The following is an 18340-nucleotide window of genomic DNA, read 5'->3' as shown; positions in this document are numbered from 1 at the left end:
TACATACCAAATAGAGTAGGAGACAATGGGCAACCCTGTTTCACCCTAATGGTGGAGTGAACTAAATCAAATATCCCCTCCAGGGTGCGTACATGTCCCATCAGTGATCTGTATAGAGCCATAACCCCCCAAATCAACACCATGGGCATCCCCATCTCCTACAATCTACGCATCAATCGAGCTCTCGGTACCATGTTAAATGATTTGCGGAAATCCATAAAGCTACAATAAATCCGTCTCCCATGTGACATGCCCTCCTCAATGATGGCTTTGAGTGTCAGAATATGATCAAGAGTAGAGAAACCTAAAACCGGCTTGGCCCTTTGCTCGTACACCCTCACCCTCTGTCCAATTACTCAACAGCTGCTCAAGAATGGATGCATACAACCACGCCAATGTGTGCCCAACCATAATAGTGCAGTAATTCCTAGGCTCTGTAGGATCACCTGTCTTGAAGATAGGCACAATAGTAGACAACCTCCAAGTCTCAGGTAACCCCTCACAGATGGCACGATTGAACAACACTGCAAGAACCTCTACCAGCATATCTCTAGCATGTATAAAGTGCTCTGCTACTAGACCATCATGATCATATGCCCTGTTGGTCCTCATCCTATCAATGGCTCTCTTTACCATCTCAGTGGTAAGCTAGGTGGGCATGGCTCTGTAGGATCTCGAAGGGGGTTATAACCGGCCTATACAACGTAGAGGGCGGTACTATTTCAATTACCTGTTAACTTTACACAGAGCACTGAGAAGGGAAGAGAACACAGTTGCGTCCAGCGACTAGAATGTCACTACGCACAGGAGACCGACACCCTGTAGGCCCCAAAGACTGGCGCCCCTTTCGGTATTTCTTTAATTTAGAGAGCAAGAATTACAAAAAGAGAGTCCTTGGAAGATAACACCTGCATCCAGCTAGTACGCTCCAGATTCGGCAGAATTTCGGCAACATAACGGTACCGAAATTAATCCAAATCAGTTTCCAAGCTCAAAACTCTATCCCACTGGCGTTATCCCTCAGTTGGGAGCACAAAACAGTAAATTCCAGGTCGCTGTAATTTCTGGTTCAGTCCTGTTTTTGACCTGATTTGGGCACACGACGGTCCCTACACTGTTCCCTGCACCTTGGGCTTGGTGCCCCTTGATTCTGGAAGCATCCCGGGCACAAAACAGTCTCAAAACAGAGTAAAAACAGCAAGCAAACAGTGCTGAATTTACTGCGCAATCGAGAGGTTATCACCCTCTCGTGGACCTGCTTTGGTGCAGCAGCTAGCTACACAGGTTCCTGTGCAAAGAGGCTCTTGCCTCAGCATGAAAGCATATTTCCCCACAGTTGTACATAGGTCAAATGAGAAGCCCACTAGTGGGGCATAACATACTGTACGTAGGGGAGAAAGAGAGCAGTATGTAGCGTGCGGGGCATCACTCCCGTAACCATACTGTGCATAGAGGGCAAGGTAAGCATTCCATAGCTTTTGTATCTGCTACAATCCACCTGAGGCTGAAAATGGCGCCCCCTTTGTTGATATGCAGCTCGTTTTTGCCTCTCAGAGTGGCAGAATCGCTCACAGGCTGACACGTCGCCCAGTTTCCGAGTTTGGGCTTTCCCTGCTAAAAATATCTCAACTAGTGCGTCAGTTGACTTGGCAGCAGAGCAATAAAATGTTCCCCTTGTCATTCCAGAGCTAATGACGCGAACACATTTTCCGGTCAAAAATAGCAGTTCCCTAAATTTTAGGAGATGCTTCCATGGCGTCCCTATCGGTCTCCTGACCATCATTGAAGACCACCATTTGACCAACATCTACAATGTGGGTTAATTTACTGGCCCCTTTCAACTTATAAAGTTGCAGTGACTTGACGAGTGGCCCAAATTCCAGTTTGGCACACACGAGCTTCCATACTCATCAGAATTCAGTGCTAACTGGCCCGGGCAGTCCCTGTCTGACCGACCTAGATCCCCGATGTGAGAAACCCATTTGGCTGCAGCCGTTTCACACTGGCCATGCAATGTCCACTTGCACCTTTTCAAGGGTTCCGGGACAAACAAGTAAAAATAAAATAAATATATCTAATACTTATTTACGGAAAGCAACAGGAAAAATACACCTCCTGGTGACAGGGGTCCTGTCCAGGAACTGTATATAACCATGTCGCATACTGGCCCCACACATCAAGAGAAGTAATCACTGGGGGAGGGGAGTGCTCATGAAAGAATTGCCATGCCTGTCCTGAGTCTCTACTCAGGAACAACTGATACAAGTCTCGCTCCATCTGGGCCAAATAAGGTCGTTTCTTCCGTTGCACAAGGCGCCAGGAAGCAATCCGAGACTGTCTGTAACTGATGACTCCTAAAAGAAGAATCTCTTTGGAGTTGGGCTCTCATCTCTCTGCACTCCTCATCATACCAACTATTCTGGGGTATGCTCCCAGAATGTCGCCTTCGACCAGGCTGAGTGTGTGGGTATGCCTCTGATGCTTCACCATGCAGTGTCTTAGTCAGTAAAGTGGTGCACTCCTCCACTGAGAGACCACGACTAGCTGTGCATAGACGGCTATAGATCTCTGTATAAACCGAGTCGGTCTCTGGTGTAAATGTATAACGGGTATGTGACCTGCCTCTTGATGTCTGGGATGTACTATACTGAAATGAAACGGACAATGTCAAAAGAGCATGATGCACTGCTACACCCACTGGTTTGGCTCCCACTATGAAATCCTGAACACGAGGAATAAAGCTCGGTTGTGCCATAACATAGTTCACTGTACTGGCCCCGTGTCTGTGTGGAAAGCATGTGAAACCGGCTACTCTAGGAAATCACTAAAAGCCATTAAGTATGGCTAACCCATGTGTGATCATCATCTCCGTGAGGTATCTCCCATACTTGTCTGCTCTCTGTCATGTGAGCATCTGTCAAGCCCCAAGTCACCCACATCCAACTCTCTAAGCATCTCATATGAAGTGTCATAGAAGACTGTCTGAGAGTTGCCCGTTCGGGCATCGAAGTCCCCTAGGAGGATGATATCACCATCCCTAGAAAACTCTCATATATCATCTAGTATAGAGAAAGGCGGCTGTCCTCTGGGTGCAGCATATACTGACGTACTAGGGGGAGGTAACATATGGCAATGTATAGAAATCGGCATGTGTCGGCTCTCAGCCTCACCCACATGTATCTAGCATGATCATCTCTCCGTACAATATGTAGTAGTGGCTGTAACTCCTCCCTAAATAGCACTGCTACTCCTCCTAAACCACTACTCCCATGCTCACATCTCGCGACTGTCCTGTGGGTTGTCTCCCATCTGTATCCCACCACAAGTCGCATAAGCTGTCCAGGGGCCAGATGAGTCTCTAAGAAGAAAACAATGTCCCTCTATCTGAAACTGTCCTCAAAGGCACCAACGTCCAACCTCATAGATCCATTACAATTCCAAGTAGCCATCTTCAGTGTGGTCCCATAGGTCTCACACCATCATGTAGAGTGCCGCTCTACAATCACCACCCGACCATCTCTGTAAAAGGCCGTCTTTCCCTTCTCCCTTGCCGCCGTAATCTCTGGCATTACCTCTCTCATATGCGCAAGCTGTGAGAGAGTGAGATCATCACTAAGGAAAATACCTGTCCTCTTGAGAGTAGGCCTCTTTTTCAGGAATTACTTCTTCTCTTCCAAGGAGGGGAAGCGTAGTATGAGAGCTCTCTCTTTTGAAGATTCTTCCGGGCCACCACTCTTCTTGCCCACTCTCCATGCACCCCCATCATGTATGTGAGGACTGTGACCTCTTTTTCCACATTGTTTATGTCCTTGAGACCGGTTACGCTCACATGTAGAGCCCGCATCCTCCTCCTTTGTTCCTCTTCAAGGGTCATGTTAATAAGAGTGGGTGTACAAGGAGCTTCCTTACCTTTCCCTTTCTTGGTGACCTCAATCCATTTTTTGGCCTCTTCTTCTTTCTTCTGTGTTGCGGAGATGACCGCGGCCCATGACTTCTTCTCCTGATCTTCCTTGACCCGTATTTCTTCTGTCATGGTATTCAATTCTTCCATCATGGATGGCTAAATTTCGCCTTCTTCGAGCCGCCCACTTTTCGCTGCAAGAAGTTCACCTTGGAGAGTTTGGATTGTGGCTTCTTGTGAAGCCGCTTGCTCTTCGACGCGAGAAATCCTTTTGCATAGGTTCTTCTCCTCTTCCATTCCTCCATCTTTTGAAGAAAGGTTGCCTCCATCTCTTTCTTCCACTCATTCACTTCAACTTCCAAGTGTTGATATCTGCTTGTTGGTAATCGAGAACTTCATGTTGAGAGGGAGGCGGGCTATAGCCACTGGAGAGGCCATGTGAAAGGGAGTCAATGGGTAGCCCAATGGAGGGAGACCATGAGAGAGAGAGAGAGAGAGAGAGAGAGAGAGAGAGAGAGAGAGAGAAAGACTAAAACAACCAAAAAAATACAGGAAACTCTAAAAAATAGCAAGAGACGCTTGTGAAACTCTTAAAAACGAAGAAAATCAGCTTCGGAACTTTAAAAAACAGCAAAACACATTTGAAACCTTAAAAAACCGCAAAAATAGTTTTGAAACGCTGAAAAACACAGCAAGAAACAATGACGAAACCCTAAAAAACAGCAAAAAACAGTGGCTAAACCCTTAAAAACAGCAAAAGACAGTTTTGAAACCCTAAAAACAACAAAAAAGAGGTGATGAAACCCTAAAAACGGTGAGAGTCCAAACCCATGGGGGGGGCACACACACACACACACACACACAGAGAGAGAGATGAAATGAAATGTAATATTAACGTCTTCAAAAGGCCAAAATGACCTATGAGACCAAAAGGTTACATGTGGTGAATCTAATACCAGGTCTGGGTACAAAAAGTACAAAGAACTGAAAAGAAAATAGTGGGTAGGGGTGGGGTGAAAGTTGATACAAGGGGAATACAAAGGGTGAGCTGATACAATGGAGCTCTCTAACAGTCGAAGCATCATATACATATACATCAGTATCGAAAAGGCTATATAGATTCAATGTCCTACAAGGTAGGCACTCTATTAGGACGGCTCCTATGTCACGCCAGTATGGTATGGATCCTTCGTCGCAGTCTGCGTCGATGTCGAGAGGGCCCCCTCATCCGTGGGCGACAGGACCGCCCCAACTCTATCGCCCAATCAAGCAGTATGCCTCTGGTGCCTCTGGTGTTGTTATGATGTTAGGGCTGCTCAGACTCCTCTAATTGTGACTGAAAGAAATTTGTAATCTTCCGCTGTTGCTGGATCTCTCTCATTGTGCTCCTCTTCAAGAGGTCCTCTCTGTGTTTGCAAATCTCCAATAAGTATAGTCCGAGGCATCTCTGATCCTGGTATCTCATGACTATAGAAAGTGGTCCAAAACCCTCTCTGAATAGAAGTGAAAGCGGCCTCGTATCTCATAGTATACTGGGCAGTGACATATGTAATGTAGCTCTGTCTCTAGCTCTATCTGGCACACCTGATAAATCCTGGACTCAGCGGGTACTCCTCTAAATCTGCCTGTCTCGATCTCTAGCTGACGTGAGGATGTGCATATCTGACCAATAGCACATCGTATCCCGAGAGAGAGAGAGAGAGAGAGAGAGAGAGAGAGAGAGAGAGAGAGAGAGAGAGAGAATGTGTGCCACAGCTTCTGCAACAAGCGTTGCATCTCCTTATTCCTTAATATTGTGGTTAGAATAACAAGGAGTTAGTAAGGTTATGAGTTGGGCCGCCGGACATAGCCTACCGAGCACAATGGCACTTTAACCCTTCCAGTCACGAGGTGTAATGACTCATGAGCTTCAAGTAAGCAAGTTTAGCTTCACACACAAGACAAGGCCTTATAAGGAGGTTCAAAATAAGCAGAGCTCATTTTGAGTTGGCCGAAAGACCAGTGCAGCCACTAGTAGAACTGGGAGTATGTCAGATTTTTAATTCATCATTCCCCTTTTTCATATGTTTCTTATCTTAAGTCCAAAAGGCAGCTTATCCAGAAGTAACTAGTGTTTCGTTGTAATTATCAATTGCCTTGACACCTTCACGCACATACATACAGGAGCAAAGCCAATTTGACACATACTTGACCATCATCTGCGGTAGAAACTCCTCAGCACATATTACAAAATAGCCCAAAGGAACTGTTTGTTTCCTTCTGTTGAAATGATTATTGTTAAGAGCACCCTTTCAATGCCAATGCAGGTTCCAAGTACACAACCTGGAAACATAGATGTAGGCACATGGTACAACTTTTTAGGGTTTGAAAAATAAGGAAGCTGTGAAAATGTCCTGAGTGAGATTCAATTTTGGGTGTCGTCAACAACTCTTTTGATAACCTATGCCAAGGCTCTGAGAGACTTCACTCCCATCGGTTTCATTTACTCGCATGAAACCTCCTTTGCTGCAGCTCTTTCTGCATATCTTTTGAGCGATCAGCATTTGGAAGAGCTGAAAGATGCACAGCTCTCGTTGACTAAGCAAAAAGCAACATAGAAAAAACAAACTTGGTTGTCCTTTCATACCCAAGTGGCCACCAGCTGCTCTTCTCTGTCCAGATCAACAAATCTTCTTCAATGTCATTCGCCTCATATGTTGCCTCTTGGAAAACTCGAAGATGCCAAACTCCGCAATGTAATCACTGTCTAAGGAGATAAAATAACTTTGCACATCAGTGTTAACAAGTGTGTTCCCCTTCTCAATTGAATCAAGCATTGGTCCTGCCACTGTCAGATATCCATAAAACCGGCAAACAAGCTTTGGCATGTTTTTCATCTGCACCTCAAACCAAGAAAGCTGCTGAAACAAGCCTCAAATGCTCAATTCTGTGAAAATAAGCCTCTATCTTCAGCTTCTGCAATCATTCTCTTAATGTCAAGATGTTGCTGCATGCTTGTCTCAATCCGATTCTCGTCTCTTGTGGGCAAGAAGCAAGGAGAAGACTTGCTATGGCTCTTTACCATAGAATCTTCATACACAGACTTCTCTATGTGGGACGTTGCCTGACACATAAAACTCTCGTGGCACATCTCCTTCGCAAATTTTCCTGGCATGGGCTCAAATTGTAACATCTTAGCATACTCAAGCAGCAAGTGTAGCATGTAATCGTACACATGCTTCATGCTCAATTCCTTCCTAATGAATTCATTGCCTGCCTTCCCCATAGCTTGTGCCTATTTGTTCACACAAAAATTATTGGACACATCAAGAACATGTTTCCATAAAGATTAAGAAAATGCATTTACATAGACCAACCTTGAGAAGCAACTGTTGCTAAAATAGCTATCTTTGTACAGTTCAAGTTTGATCGAATCTATTTTTAGTTTAAACGTGTGCACATTGGATTTCTTGGTTAAGTAGATCTACAAAAAGATTTTCTGGATACGTCATAGAGCATCGTAGATAGCTATCAATTCTCCTGGCGAATCATTCCAGAGGAATTGTAATAGACTTGGACACTCCAAGTCAAGAATCAACCGCGACAGCACCAAATAACCACTTCAAAACAAGTCACAGATCACAATAGATTTACACTGGCCCGGCGGAGTTCCGTGCCTAGAGATATTGGCTCCAAAGACTCGCGCCCCTTTCGGTATTTCTTTTTATATTAATCATATCAAAGTACAAGAGAGTGGCTCGGGGTTCACTCTCAGACTCTGCGTCCATATGCTCTGAGAAGTGAGGCCCTCACCACTAATTTAAAGGTTACAAGGGATGCCCAAAAGCTTCAAATCAAAAGCAATTGCTCTCTCTCTCTCTCACAGAGAGTCAAAACTTGAAAGCAAAAGCATTCTCTCTCTTTCTCATTTAGGTAAAGAAAAAGCAAAATTTGTGTCGCTCATCTTTTTTTTTTTTTTCAACCTCCGCGATTTCCGGAAATTAGGGTTTGCAAGAATTTTAGGGTTTCTGGCAGAAATTAGGGTTTCTGCTGTCTGCCACATTATCACTTTGTGACATACCCCCCTCTTGAAAGCATTGTAATCGACCGCGATTACGCCTGCAAAACCGACAAAAGCCATAAACCGTCTTAGCAGACACTGACTGTTAGTACCTACATACTAGGAACACACATCTAGCACATGTACAAAATCGACAGTCACATCACACGACATCATAGGACATCACCAGACATCACATGACATTCAACATTCATTCAGATCTTAGACCATGATTTATCGGCAATGTAGCTAGCAATCACATCTAGGTCCAATCGGAACCTCATCGATGTCCGATTGACTAACCCCTATTGCAACCATGTCTATTCGAGATCAATCAGACCAAAATGCTGCAGTCATTTCGGCTATCAGTTCCTGCACTCAAAAGAAGTCAAGAACAAATCAGTATCATTATCAGGAATTCCATTTCATAAAGTCATCCAGCAGAATACTATCAGCTCTCAGTTTCCCTAAAGCTCAAAGAGACATCAATGACTTTAGTATCAAAATCAAGGCATCTGTTGACAAAGGAGCGGAGTAACTCCCCTCTTGTGCATCCCACTGCAGCAGATCTTCGGCCAAGCTGAATTTATGGGTTCCGTTTGGCATCAGTAGACTAAGCTAAACCAAAACATCGAGGTAAAGTTTCACGATCTGAGGAGTATCTACTAGGTCCCCCTCCTCCATCCACTTCGCATCAAATGCAAGAAAGTTCTTGAACTTAACCAAGAACTGCCTTCGGACTTTACCTTTCTTCGTATTCGTATGTGCCAAAATCTGTTCAAGAACAAGGGTCTCCTCGTTTTCTTCCACTGCGGGTTGCTCATCAGGCTCCCCATCATCAGGCACATCACCCTTCACAGGTATCAAGAGACTCACATGCAATGCATTGTGAATCCTCCAAGTATCTGGCAGTTTCAATCGGAAGGAGACATCATTTATCTTTTTAATAAGCTGGAAAGGTCTGTAGTATCGCATACTAAGCTTTGGAAAAAGCCTCTCCTTTCCCTTTTTCTTTCTTAGGCGTGCCTTCTCAAAACATAAGAGCACCCAATCATCCTCCTTCAGTTTCAAGTCGCGACGATGGCGATCCGCTGCCTTTTTTCGTCGTTCTTGAGACTTCTGCAAAGTCTCGCGAACCTTGGCAAAAGCCGTATCCAAATCTCGCGAATATTCATCCGCTTCAAATATCTAATCTTTCGTACTCAGGAAGGATGGAACCTTCGCAGCACTTTCAACAATCTCAAATGGCGTCTTCCCCGTCGAAGAGTGTATCTTGTTATTGTAGGCAAATTCCACCCAAGGTAAGTTCTTTTCCCATTGAGTCTTCCGATCCGAGATACAAGACTTCAATAAATCTAAAACCACTGAATTGGCAATCTCAGATTGGCCGTCAGTCTGCAAGTGGAACGATGGCGAGAACTGCAACTGCGTGCCAATGTTCTCCTAAATTGCATTCCAAAACAAACTCATAAATCTGGGGTCTCTGTCGGAGACAATCGTCTCAGACGTGCCATGTAATCGGAAAATCATTGTGATCATTCTGTATTCTCGGGAGATCAAAAATGAAATCCACTTCAATATTTTCCCACGGGCGGGTGGGTATGGGTAAAGGCTGTAACAATTCCTGTGCCTTATGCCTGTCAAACTTGACCTTCTGGCATACTGCGTACAAACTCTTCCACATCCTTTTTGAGTCTCGACCAAAAGAAGTATCTCTCTACCCCCTTCATGGTGGTAGCAATGCCGCGGTGACGCCTTAAAGGTGGACAGTGGCATTCAGTTATAACCTTTTCCCTCAACGGCTGTGTAACGCACAACATAGTCTTTCTCATCAAGTAGCCTTCCTGAAGGGAGTATCCAACTACTGTCTCCCCATCCCGTATCCGTGTGAAAATATCTGCAAAATCTGTATCTATGGCATCCTGATCGACCATATCCTCGAAGCTCCTATGATGTATCGCGGAAGTAGCCAGAACCAACGGCTTCCGAGACAAAGCATCTGCCACCACATTCTTCAGTCCCTGCACATGGACAAACTGGAAGTGAAAATGTGACAAGATGTTCGCCCACCGCATCTGCTTTTCCGAAAGCTGCTTCTATGACAAGAAGTAGCTCAAACTCTGATGGTCTGTAAAGACAGTAAAATACGCTCCGAGTAGGTAATGCCGCCACTGAGCAAGAGCATGGATAACCGCCAAAATCTCTTTCTCATAAATCTGTGCTGTCATCTCCGGCCTAGAGAACAATCGGCTCTCGTAAGCAATGACATGGCCTTCTTGCATCAAGACCGCACCCAGACTACGACTATAAGCATCACAATATACTTCAAATGACTTCTGCAAGTCCGGCAAAGTCAAAATAGGTCCCGTAGTCAATTTCTCTTTCAATGTCTGAAAGGCAATCACCTCTCTGGATCCCCACGAGAAAGGGACTCCTTTCTGTATCAAGATATGCAAAGGGGAAGCAACCTCTGCAAACTTTCGAATGAACCATCTGTAGTACGAACACAGTCCCAAGAAGCTTTCAACTTCATGGACATTCTTCAAATCGGGCCAATCACGGGTAGTGTCTATCTTGGCCGGATCCATTTGCACTCCTGCTGCTGCTACTGAGACAAAGTATCCCAAAAAAAAGTGTATCTCTAAAGCAGATGATCTTTGTGTTCTGCCTCATTCTTGGAGAAAACAATGATATCATCAAAGAAAGTGCCAACAAATAGCCTGTACTCTCGAAAAATCCTATCCATCATCCGATTAAATATCGCAGGAGCATTGATTAAGCCAAAAGGCATCACCCAAAACTCAAATAACCCAAAAGTCGTCCGAAAGGCTGTCTTGTAGACGTCTCTCCGCGCGATTCGGATCTGATGATATCCACTCTTCAAGTCAATCCTGCTAAAGCACGAGGATCCCTGTAACCTGTTGAGTATATCATCGATCCTAGGAATCGGAAATCTGTTCTTGATGGTGATTTCGTTGAGAGTGCTATAATCGATGCACATTCTCCAAGATCCGTCTTTCTTCAAAACCAACAAACACTGGAGAGCAATACGGTGAAGTACTAGGTTGGACAAGACCCTTTTCCAAGTGGTCTTTCACTTGGTTCATAATCTCTTCATTCTGTGCTCGGCTCACATGATAAGGTGGCCGATTCGGTGGCGTGCTTCCAGATATCAGATCAATGGTTTGATCTTTAGGCCCTCTGAAAAGCAATCGGCATGAGTGTGGAGAAAAATCTTGGCGTTCTTTTGATCAGGTCAAAACATATTCAACCTTTATCCATCGTTCACTTCTCTTCCAAAAGAATGAGTAAGAAACTGAAGTTCATCAAGTACAATCTCTAAGCCCTTCATTTATCAAAGTCGCTTTCTCGGCCCGGTAGTCAACCACGGCGTAGTTCTTGTGGTACCAAGGGATCCGGAGTAGAACGTCACTCGCGTGCCCTGAACACCCCTGTCATTGCAAACAAAGTTTGCCAATGCTCGGTGTAATGGCAACATCCCACCCGGGTGCCAGTCGAACTACCTCCGCCTGTGGCATCAGTCTGTCGGGCGTAATTCCAAATCGAGCCGCCAATTCCAAGTGAAAAGAAGTTGGCCTTGGCTCCTCCAGAAGAGCTTCCTGATCCTTCACTTTGCCCCAAAAAGCGGCAAAGTTTGTACTTTCATTCATTTGATTCGGTGCAAGTCCCACGCCATGTGGTACAGTTCTGCTTTTCTATCTACCTTTTCTGCCACGTTCCTCAGCTGCTCTCGAACTCTCTGGCCTGTCGTCGTCTTTTTCATTCTGTTCTTTCTGTGTCTTTTTAGGGCACTTCGCGGAGATATGTCCCTGTTCCCCGCATCCAAAGCACTTCCCCTCTCTGATGAAGCGAGCTCTCTCCTCAGGAGTAAGCTTGGGTCGTGCATCCTTTTTCTTTGGGTTGCTCTTTTTCTTTCTACTTTCATTCCCAAAAGTCTATTCGGCTCGTTGCGTCATGGCCTCATCTGTGGGGTAGGTCAGACTGCCAGAGTGAATGGCAAAGCCCCGCTTCGCATGACTCATCAACTCCTGAATAGAAGCTGACTTCTGTTCCAAGCAGTGATCTCAAATCTCTGTAGGTAGACCCAAGGTGAACCGCTCAATCTGTTCTCTGAACGAGATCTTCTTGAATGAAGAGGCGGGTAGAAAAGAGCTCCAGAATCTTTCACAATAAGCATTGATTGTATCTTTCTTGGTCATCCGAAGATGATTTCAAGCTCGTATATCTCGTTCATATTCTTGCGTCAACCAAGAAGAAATAAAAAGCTTCTTAAATTGCAGCCATTTAACTGGCGCAGTCTTGTTTAAAAGAAGCGTGGACCACCAAGTACGAGCATTCCCCTTAAAATAAGAGGTGATGAGCGTACGGCAGTGTGTGCAAGTGAAAGAGCACGCCAGGAAGTGCAGTGTGTGTGCAAAGAGGGAAGGCGAAGGCCAGCAGGAGAGGAAGCGCTAGCAGAAGAGAGAGGGCTCACGTTTTTGGGAAAAACTCAATAAGTGAGTTTTGGGTTTTCCCACTTTTATTATAAGTGACCTTTAAAAAATGTGTCCAGGTTCAAAATAACTATAAAAATGTACAAAAAGGGGTTATTTAGGCCTTTAACCCAACAACCTCCCACTTAAAGGCATAAATGGAACCTTTAAGCTACGTGACTCCCACCATCTCTATGCATAGATGATGTTGTGCTTTGGGTAAGCACTTAGTGAGAGCATCGGCTGGATTTTGTGATGTATGGACCTTAACCAATGTAATAAGGCCATCCTCAAGCACTTCTCGTATGAAGGGATACCGCACATCACTATGCTTTGTACGTGCATGAAACATGGCGTTCTTTGCCAGACATATAGCACTCTGGCTATCACAACCAAGCATAGGTGCCTTGGCAGGCAAGCCAAACTCATTGCATAGGCGTGCTAACCAAATAGCTTCTTTGGAAGCCTCAGTGGCTGAAATATATTCAGCCTCTCTAGTAGACAATGCAACAATCTTTTGCAAACTAGAACACCATGAAACAGCACCTCCAGCAAGAGTAAATACATAGCCACTTGTGGATTTCCGTGTATCCACATCACCAGCCATGTCAGAGTCACAAAATCCCTTCAACTCCATTGGTCCTTTACCATAGCAGAGGCATTTGGTTTTAGTCCCTTTCAAGTACCTCATAGTGGACTTCACTGCATCCCAATGCAACTTGCCTAGATTAGCCATAAACCGGCTCACAACTCCCACTGCATGGCTATGTCAGGCCTAGTAGCAACCATAGCATACATAAGTGAACCACAAGCTGAAGCATAAGGCACACTTTGCATGTCATTGGCTTGACTTGGGACAATCATCCTTGGAGATTTTAACATATGACTGTAATGGCACACCAAGAGGCTTTGCTTCAGCCATGTTAAATCTGTCCAGCATCTTTTCAATGTACTTTTCTTGCGACAAATACAATAGGCGCTTGTCTCTTTGCCGTGTAACACGCACTCCAAGTATATGTTCAGCTGCCCCAAGGTCTTTCATTGAAAACGCAGATTTCAGCTGCCCTTTAAGAGTATCTACAGTGCTTCTTTTCTTTGCAGCTATCAACATATCGTCTACATAGAGCACAAGAATGATCTGGCTGCCATCCTCATCACGTTTGGTATACAAACAATGGTCTGCATGGCTTCTTTTGTAACCATGTTTAAGCATGAAGGGATCAAACTTCTTGTACCACTGTCTACATGATTGTTTCAACCCATACAAGCTTCTATTGAGCATACATACCAAATGTTCCTTGCCAGGGATGACAAAACCCTCAGGTTGCTTCATGTAAATCTCTTCTTCCACATCACCATGCAAGAAAGCGGTATGTACATCCATTTGGTCCATTTCCAAATCAAGAGCAGCCACAATGGCAAACAATACACGCAAAGTGGTCATCTTCACAACAGGAGAGAACACTTCCTGAAAGTCTATGCCCTTGGTTTGAACATATCCCTTTGCCACAAGCCTTGCCTTATACTTGGGTTTTGCATCAACAGTTTTGATTTTATACACCCATTTGTTAGGAATAGCCTTCCTTCCTTTGGGCAATTCAACCAAATCCCAAGTATGATTAGCATGCAAAGCTTTAATCTCTTCCTGCATAGCAAGCTCCCACTTGTCGCTGTGCTCACATGTCTTTGCCTCTTTATACGTAAGAGGCTTTCCCTCATCTGTCAACACAATGTAATGCAAAGAGGGGTCATATCGACTCACAGGCCGTCTTTGACGAGTAGACCGCCTCACCCAATGATCCACATTATCCGGCAATGGGTTTACATCAGGTGGCACGACAAAATCATCAACAATGGGCTGCTGTACATCATTTTCAGCATTGTTTCTTGGCTGCAAATGCCCTTCAGGAGCCTCAATTTGCTGTTCAACACCATCTGGCTCAAAGACCACTAGATCATCTACATTTTCAGCCATTTGTGGTGCATCCTGAGGGTCAAAAATAGGCCTAACAGGTGGCTGGTCATGCTGAAATTTCACCCTTTTATGGTCATGCTTTGAGGCACAATTCTTTTCGAGCAACCTTGCCTCATTAAAAACAACATCCCGGCTGCGTACAACCCTTTTGAGCTGAGGTAACCAAATCCTGTAACCCATTTCGCCTTCTTCACCATATCCCATGAAGAGGCCTTTAATGGACTTCGCATCTAGTTTACTCCTCAACTCAGGTCTAACATGCACAAAAGCTTCGCAACCAAAAATGCGTAAGTGATCATATGAAGCAGGCTTGCCAGACCAAACCTCTTCAGGGATGTCACCTTTCAAAGACATGTGAGGGGATCGATTGCATATATGCACTGTAGTTTTCAAAGCTTCTCCCCAAAATCCATGAGAGAGATTAGTTGTGGACAGCATGCATCTCACCCTCTCACAAAGTGTCCTATTTAATCTTTCAGCCACACCATTAGAAGAGGGGCTGTATGGCACAGTAAGCTCCCTCTTAATGCCCAAACTTTCACAAAACTTGTTAAATTCAGCACTTGTGTACTCCCCCCCATTGTCTGTACGCAAGCATTTTAGCTTTCTACTTGTTTGGGTGGTCACAAATGCATGAAATTTCTTAAACGCAACAAAGGCTTCATCCTTAGACTTAAGCAAATAAACCCAAATTTTCCTAGAATGATCATCAACAAAGGAGACAAAATAACATGCACCACCCATAGACTTAGTAGGCATGCTACATACATCAGAATGTACAAGATCAAGCACACAAGATTTACGAAAGACACCAGAGTAATAAGAACGCTTTACTTGCTTGCCATATTGACATTCATTACAAAAATCAAGCTTTGTGCCTTTAGCATCAAGCTTGTTCAAAGTACAAAGCTTAGAAAGGCCCTTTTGGCTCATATGGCCAAGCCTCTTGTGCCACAACTCCATGTGAGAGTTAATTTCAACCAATGCAATAAACTTGCCCAACACGGCCTTTCCATGCATGCAGTAAAGTGTCCCTTTCTTTGTGCCCTTTACAATCAGCCTTGAGCCTATGGTCATTTTCCATGATCCTCTCTCAAACAAGATGCTGTAACCATGCATATCCATCTGACCAACAGAAAGCAGACTCTTCTTGATTCCCTGCACATATCTAACATCATGCAAGACAAGCTCATTTGTGCCATCTATGGAGAGATGCACAGTGCCAATACCCTCAATGGAACATGCATAATTGTTTCCAAGGTATACATGGCCACGCTTGCCTACATCAAAAGTAGAGAAACACTCCTTGATAGGAGTCACATGAAATGAAGCACCGGAATCAACAATCCAAGTCTGGGCAATGCATCATTGACAGTCAACAAAGCATCAATAAGGTCACTCTTCGTGATCTGCATGTCCTGTGAATGAACATTGAGAGAGGCATCATAGTCATAGGCATCATCATCTGACAAAGTGGCACACAAGATGTCCTCTATATCTGACAGCTCCTCAATCACAACACTAGAAGCCACATTGGCCTTCTCTTTGTCCTTTGAGCTATCCTATGCATCTGCCTTGACTTCCTTCTTCTCTTTCTTTTTGTCTCCGCCATTCTTTTTTCTTTCTAACTCAGCTTTATAGTACCTGCAATCGGGTTTCTTGTGACCTTTCCTGCCACATTGATAGCAAGTCACATCACCCTTGCCTTTGCTTGCATCGAAAACAACAAATTTAGTTGTTTTTAGCCTCAGAAGACATACATAAGGCTAATACACAACCTTTAGAAGCATGTAAGCGCAAAAGCCCCAATTTGTAGCATCAAAATTGCATGAAATTGAGCCACAAATGGTCATACATCGATAAAATTTGTCAAATGTGCATAGATTGCATCAATTTGCACTTTCCCCAATGTAATCGCACCATAAAAACACTTGCAAAAACCTACGTAAATCTGAAATTTGCTTAAAACACCTGTTTTAGAGCTTGTTTTTCGGCAATTTCAAGGTTTTCGAGTAACGGGGACTTAGCAAAAGTATTCACACACCTTAATACATCATTTGTAAAACCTGTATTTTGCTGTCATAACCTGTAATTTCCTATTTTTGACCTAATTTCAGCATGTTTTAGGTCAATTTTGGTTGCCGGGAGCTCTCTAGTGTCCGGGGACGAGTCCTTTGGCGATGAAATAGCAAAATCTCGCGTGAAAGTTGACCTTCTTGGCTGAAATTCAGCGTTTGCAGGTTTGGGGGCAAACCCTAATCGGGCTCTGATACCAGTTGATGAGCGCGCGGCGGTGTGTGCAAGTGAAAGAGCACGCGAGGAAGTGAGGTGTGTGTGCAGAGAGGGGAGGCGAAGGCCAACAGGAGAGGAAGCACTAGCAGAAGAGAGAGGGCTCACGCTTCTGGGGAAAACTCAATAAATGAGTTTTTTCCTCAATAAATGAGTTTTGAGTTTTCCCACTGTTATTATAAGTAACCTTTAAAAAATGTGTCCAGGTTTAATATGAACCTGAACAAAGTATAAAAATGTATAAAAAGGGGTTATTTAGGCCTTTAACCCAACAAGAGGCAGCTCTCTGAATCTTGGAGTGCTCTGAATAGCGTCCTCCCGCAAAAGCGATGTCAAACTGCTGTATAAAAGACAAAGCCTTCGAAGCATCTGAGTATCCTGAAAAAGTATCAAACTTGATCGAGTGGCCACCTTCCTTAAACTCTCGGACTTTCTTGCTTTTATCTTTGAGAAAGTCATATTGGTTGGCTTTGTAAAAATTCTTCTTGTTCGCATAGAAGTTTCCATCATCAGAATCTGAGCTGTCTATAAACGAGTCCTCAGTAGAACTATCAGGCTCGGGGCGAGATTTAGCCTTCTTTGGCTTTTTCTTGCCCTTTCCGAAGCTTTGTTTCTTGCTTCAATTTTTACCTTTTCTGTCTTCTTCGCTCGAATCTGAAGAGCTAGAAGAACTGTCAGAAGAAGAAGAAGAAGAAGAATTGGGTACTCCTTCAAATCGAACACGCTTCTTCTGTTTCTTTGCCTTGTCAATAGTCGACTGACGACCCAAATATCCCAGGAAGTCAGTGCTTTTCTTCTGCTTTTTGCCGTGCTTTTTGGCTTTCTTTTGCGCGTCAAAAAGCTGGGCCATCCGTGCATCAACCACCTCTTCTAATTCCTTCTCTGAATATTTCTTGTAATCAGAAAGTTTCTTGAGAGCGGGTTTCAATGGTGGTGTAGTGGTTTTCTGCCACTGTTCATGCACTTCCTGAAAAGAAGTCTCGCTCATATATTTTGCCAATTTCGGATCCTTCGCAAAACTGAGCATCATCTTCGTTGCATCGCCGATTAATTGACGACGCTCCATCTCTTGTCTCTCCGCCTGAGTAGGCCGACGGGCCATACTCTCTGCCTGAATCTTCGTTGTGATCCCAGCCCGCATCTCCAGATGCAGAGGGAGTCGACTGATCCTTGCGTGAAGCCATAGGTACCGCGGGAAAAAAAATTGGGGATCGGATTTCCCGCAGAAGAGAAATCGGGCGTGCTCTGATACCACTGTAACAGACTTGGACGCTCCAAGTCAAGAATCAACCGCGACAGCACCAAATAACCACTTCAAAACAAGTCACAGATCACAATAGATTTACATTGGCCCGGCGGAGTTCCGTGCCTAGAGATATTGGCTCCAAAGACTGACGCCCCTTTCGGTATTTCTTTTTATATTAATCAGATCAAAGTACAAGAGAGTGGCTCGGGGTTCACTCTCAGACTCTGCGTCCAGATGCTCTGAGAAGTGAGGCCCTCACCACTAATTTAAAGGTTACAAGGGATGCCCAAAAGCAGAGCCCCAAAAGCTTCAAATCAAAAGCAATTGCTCTCTCTCTCTCTCTCTCACAGAGAGTCAAAACTTGAAAGCAAAAGCATTCTCTCTCTCTTTCTCATTA

General features: G+C 44.4%; 1 protein-coding gene across 3 annotated transcripts in view; it reads right to left on the bottom strand.

Annotated features, from left to right (window-relative positions):
- Positions 1 to 6001: 6001 nt before the first annotated feature.
- The window catches only part of LOC147437981 (uncharacterized), a 70919-nt gene continuing 58580 nt past the window's right edge, over positions 6002 to 18340 (bottom strand). For all 3 annotated transcript variants that reach the window (XM_086487369.1, XM_086487370.1, XM_086487371.1), the window contains one exon: positions 6002 to 7175. In XM_086487369.1, the coding sequence (XP_086343495.1) occupies positions 6822 to 7175 (354 nt within the window). In that variant the 3' untranslated portion in view covers positions 6002 to 6821. The remainder of the gene's footprint in view (positions 7176 to 18340) is intronic.

Source organism: Adiantum capillus-veneris, chromosome 17 (assembly GCF_014529385.1).
Source record: "Adiantum capillus-veneris isolate H3 chromosome 17, ASM1452938v2, whole genome shotgun sequence".
NCBI classification, from domain to species: domain Eukaryota; kingdom Viridiplantae; phylum Streptophyta; class Polypodiopsida; order Polypodiales; family Pteridaceae; genus Adiantum; species Adiantum capillus-veneris.
Note: the sequence above shows the minus strand (reverse complement) of the source record. Positions and strands in the feature narration are given on the sequence as shown.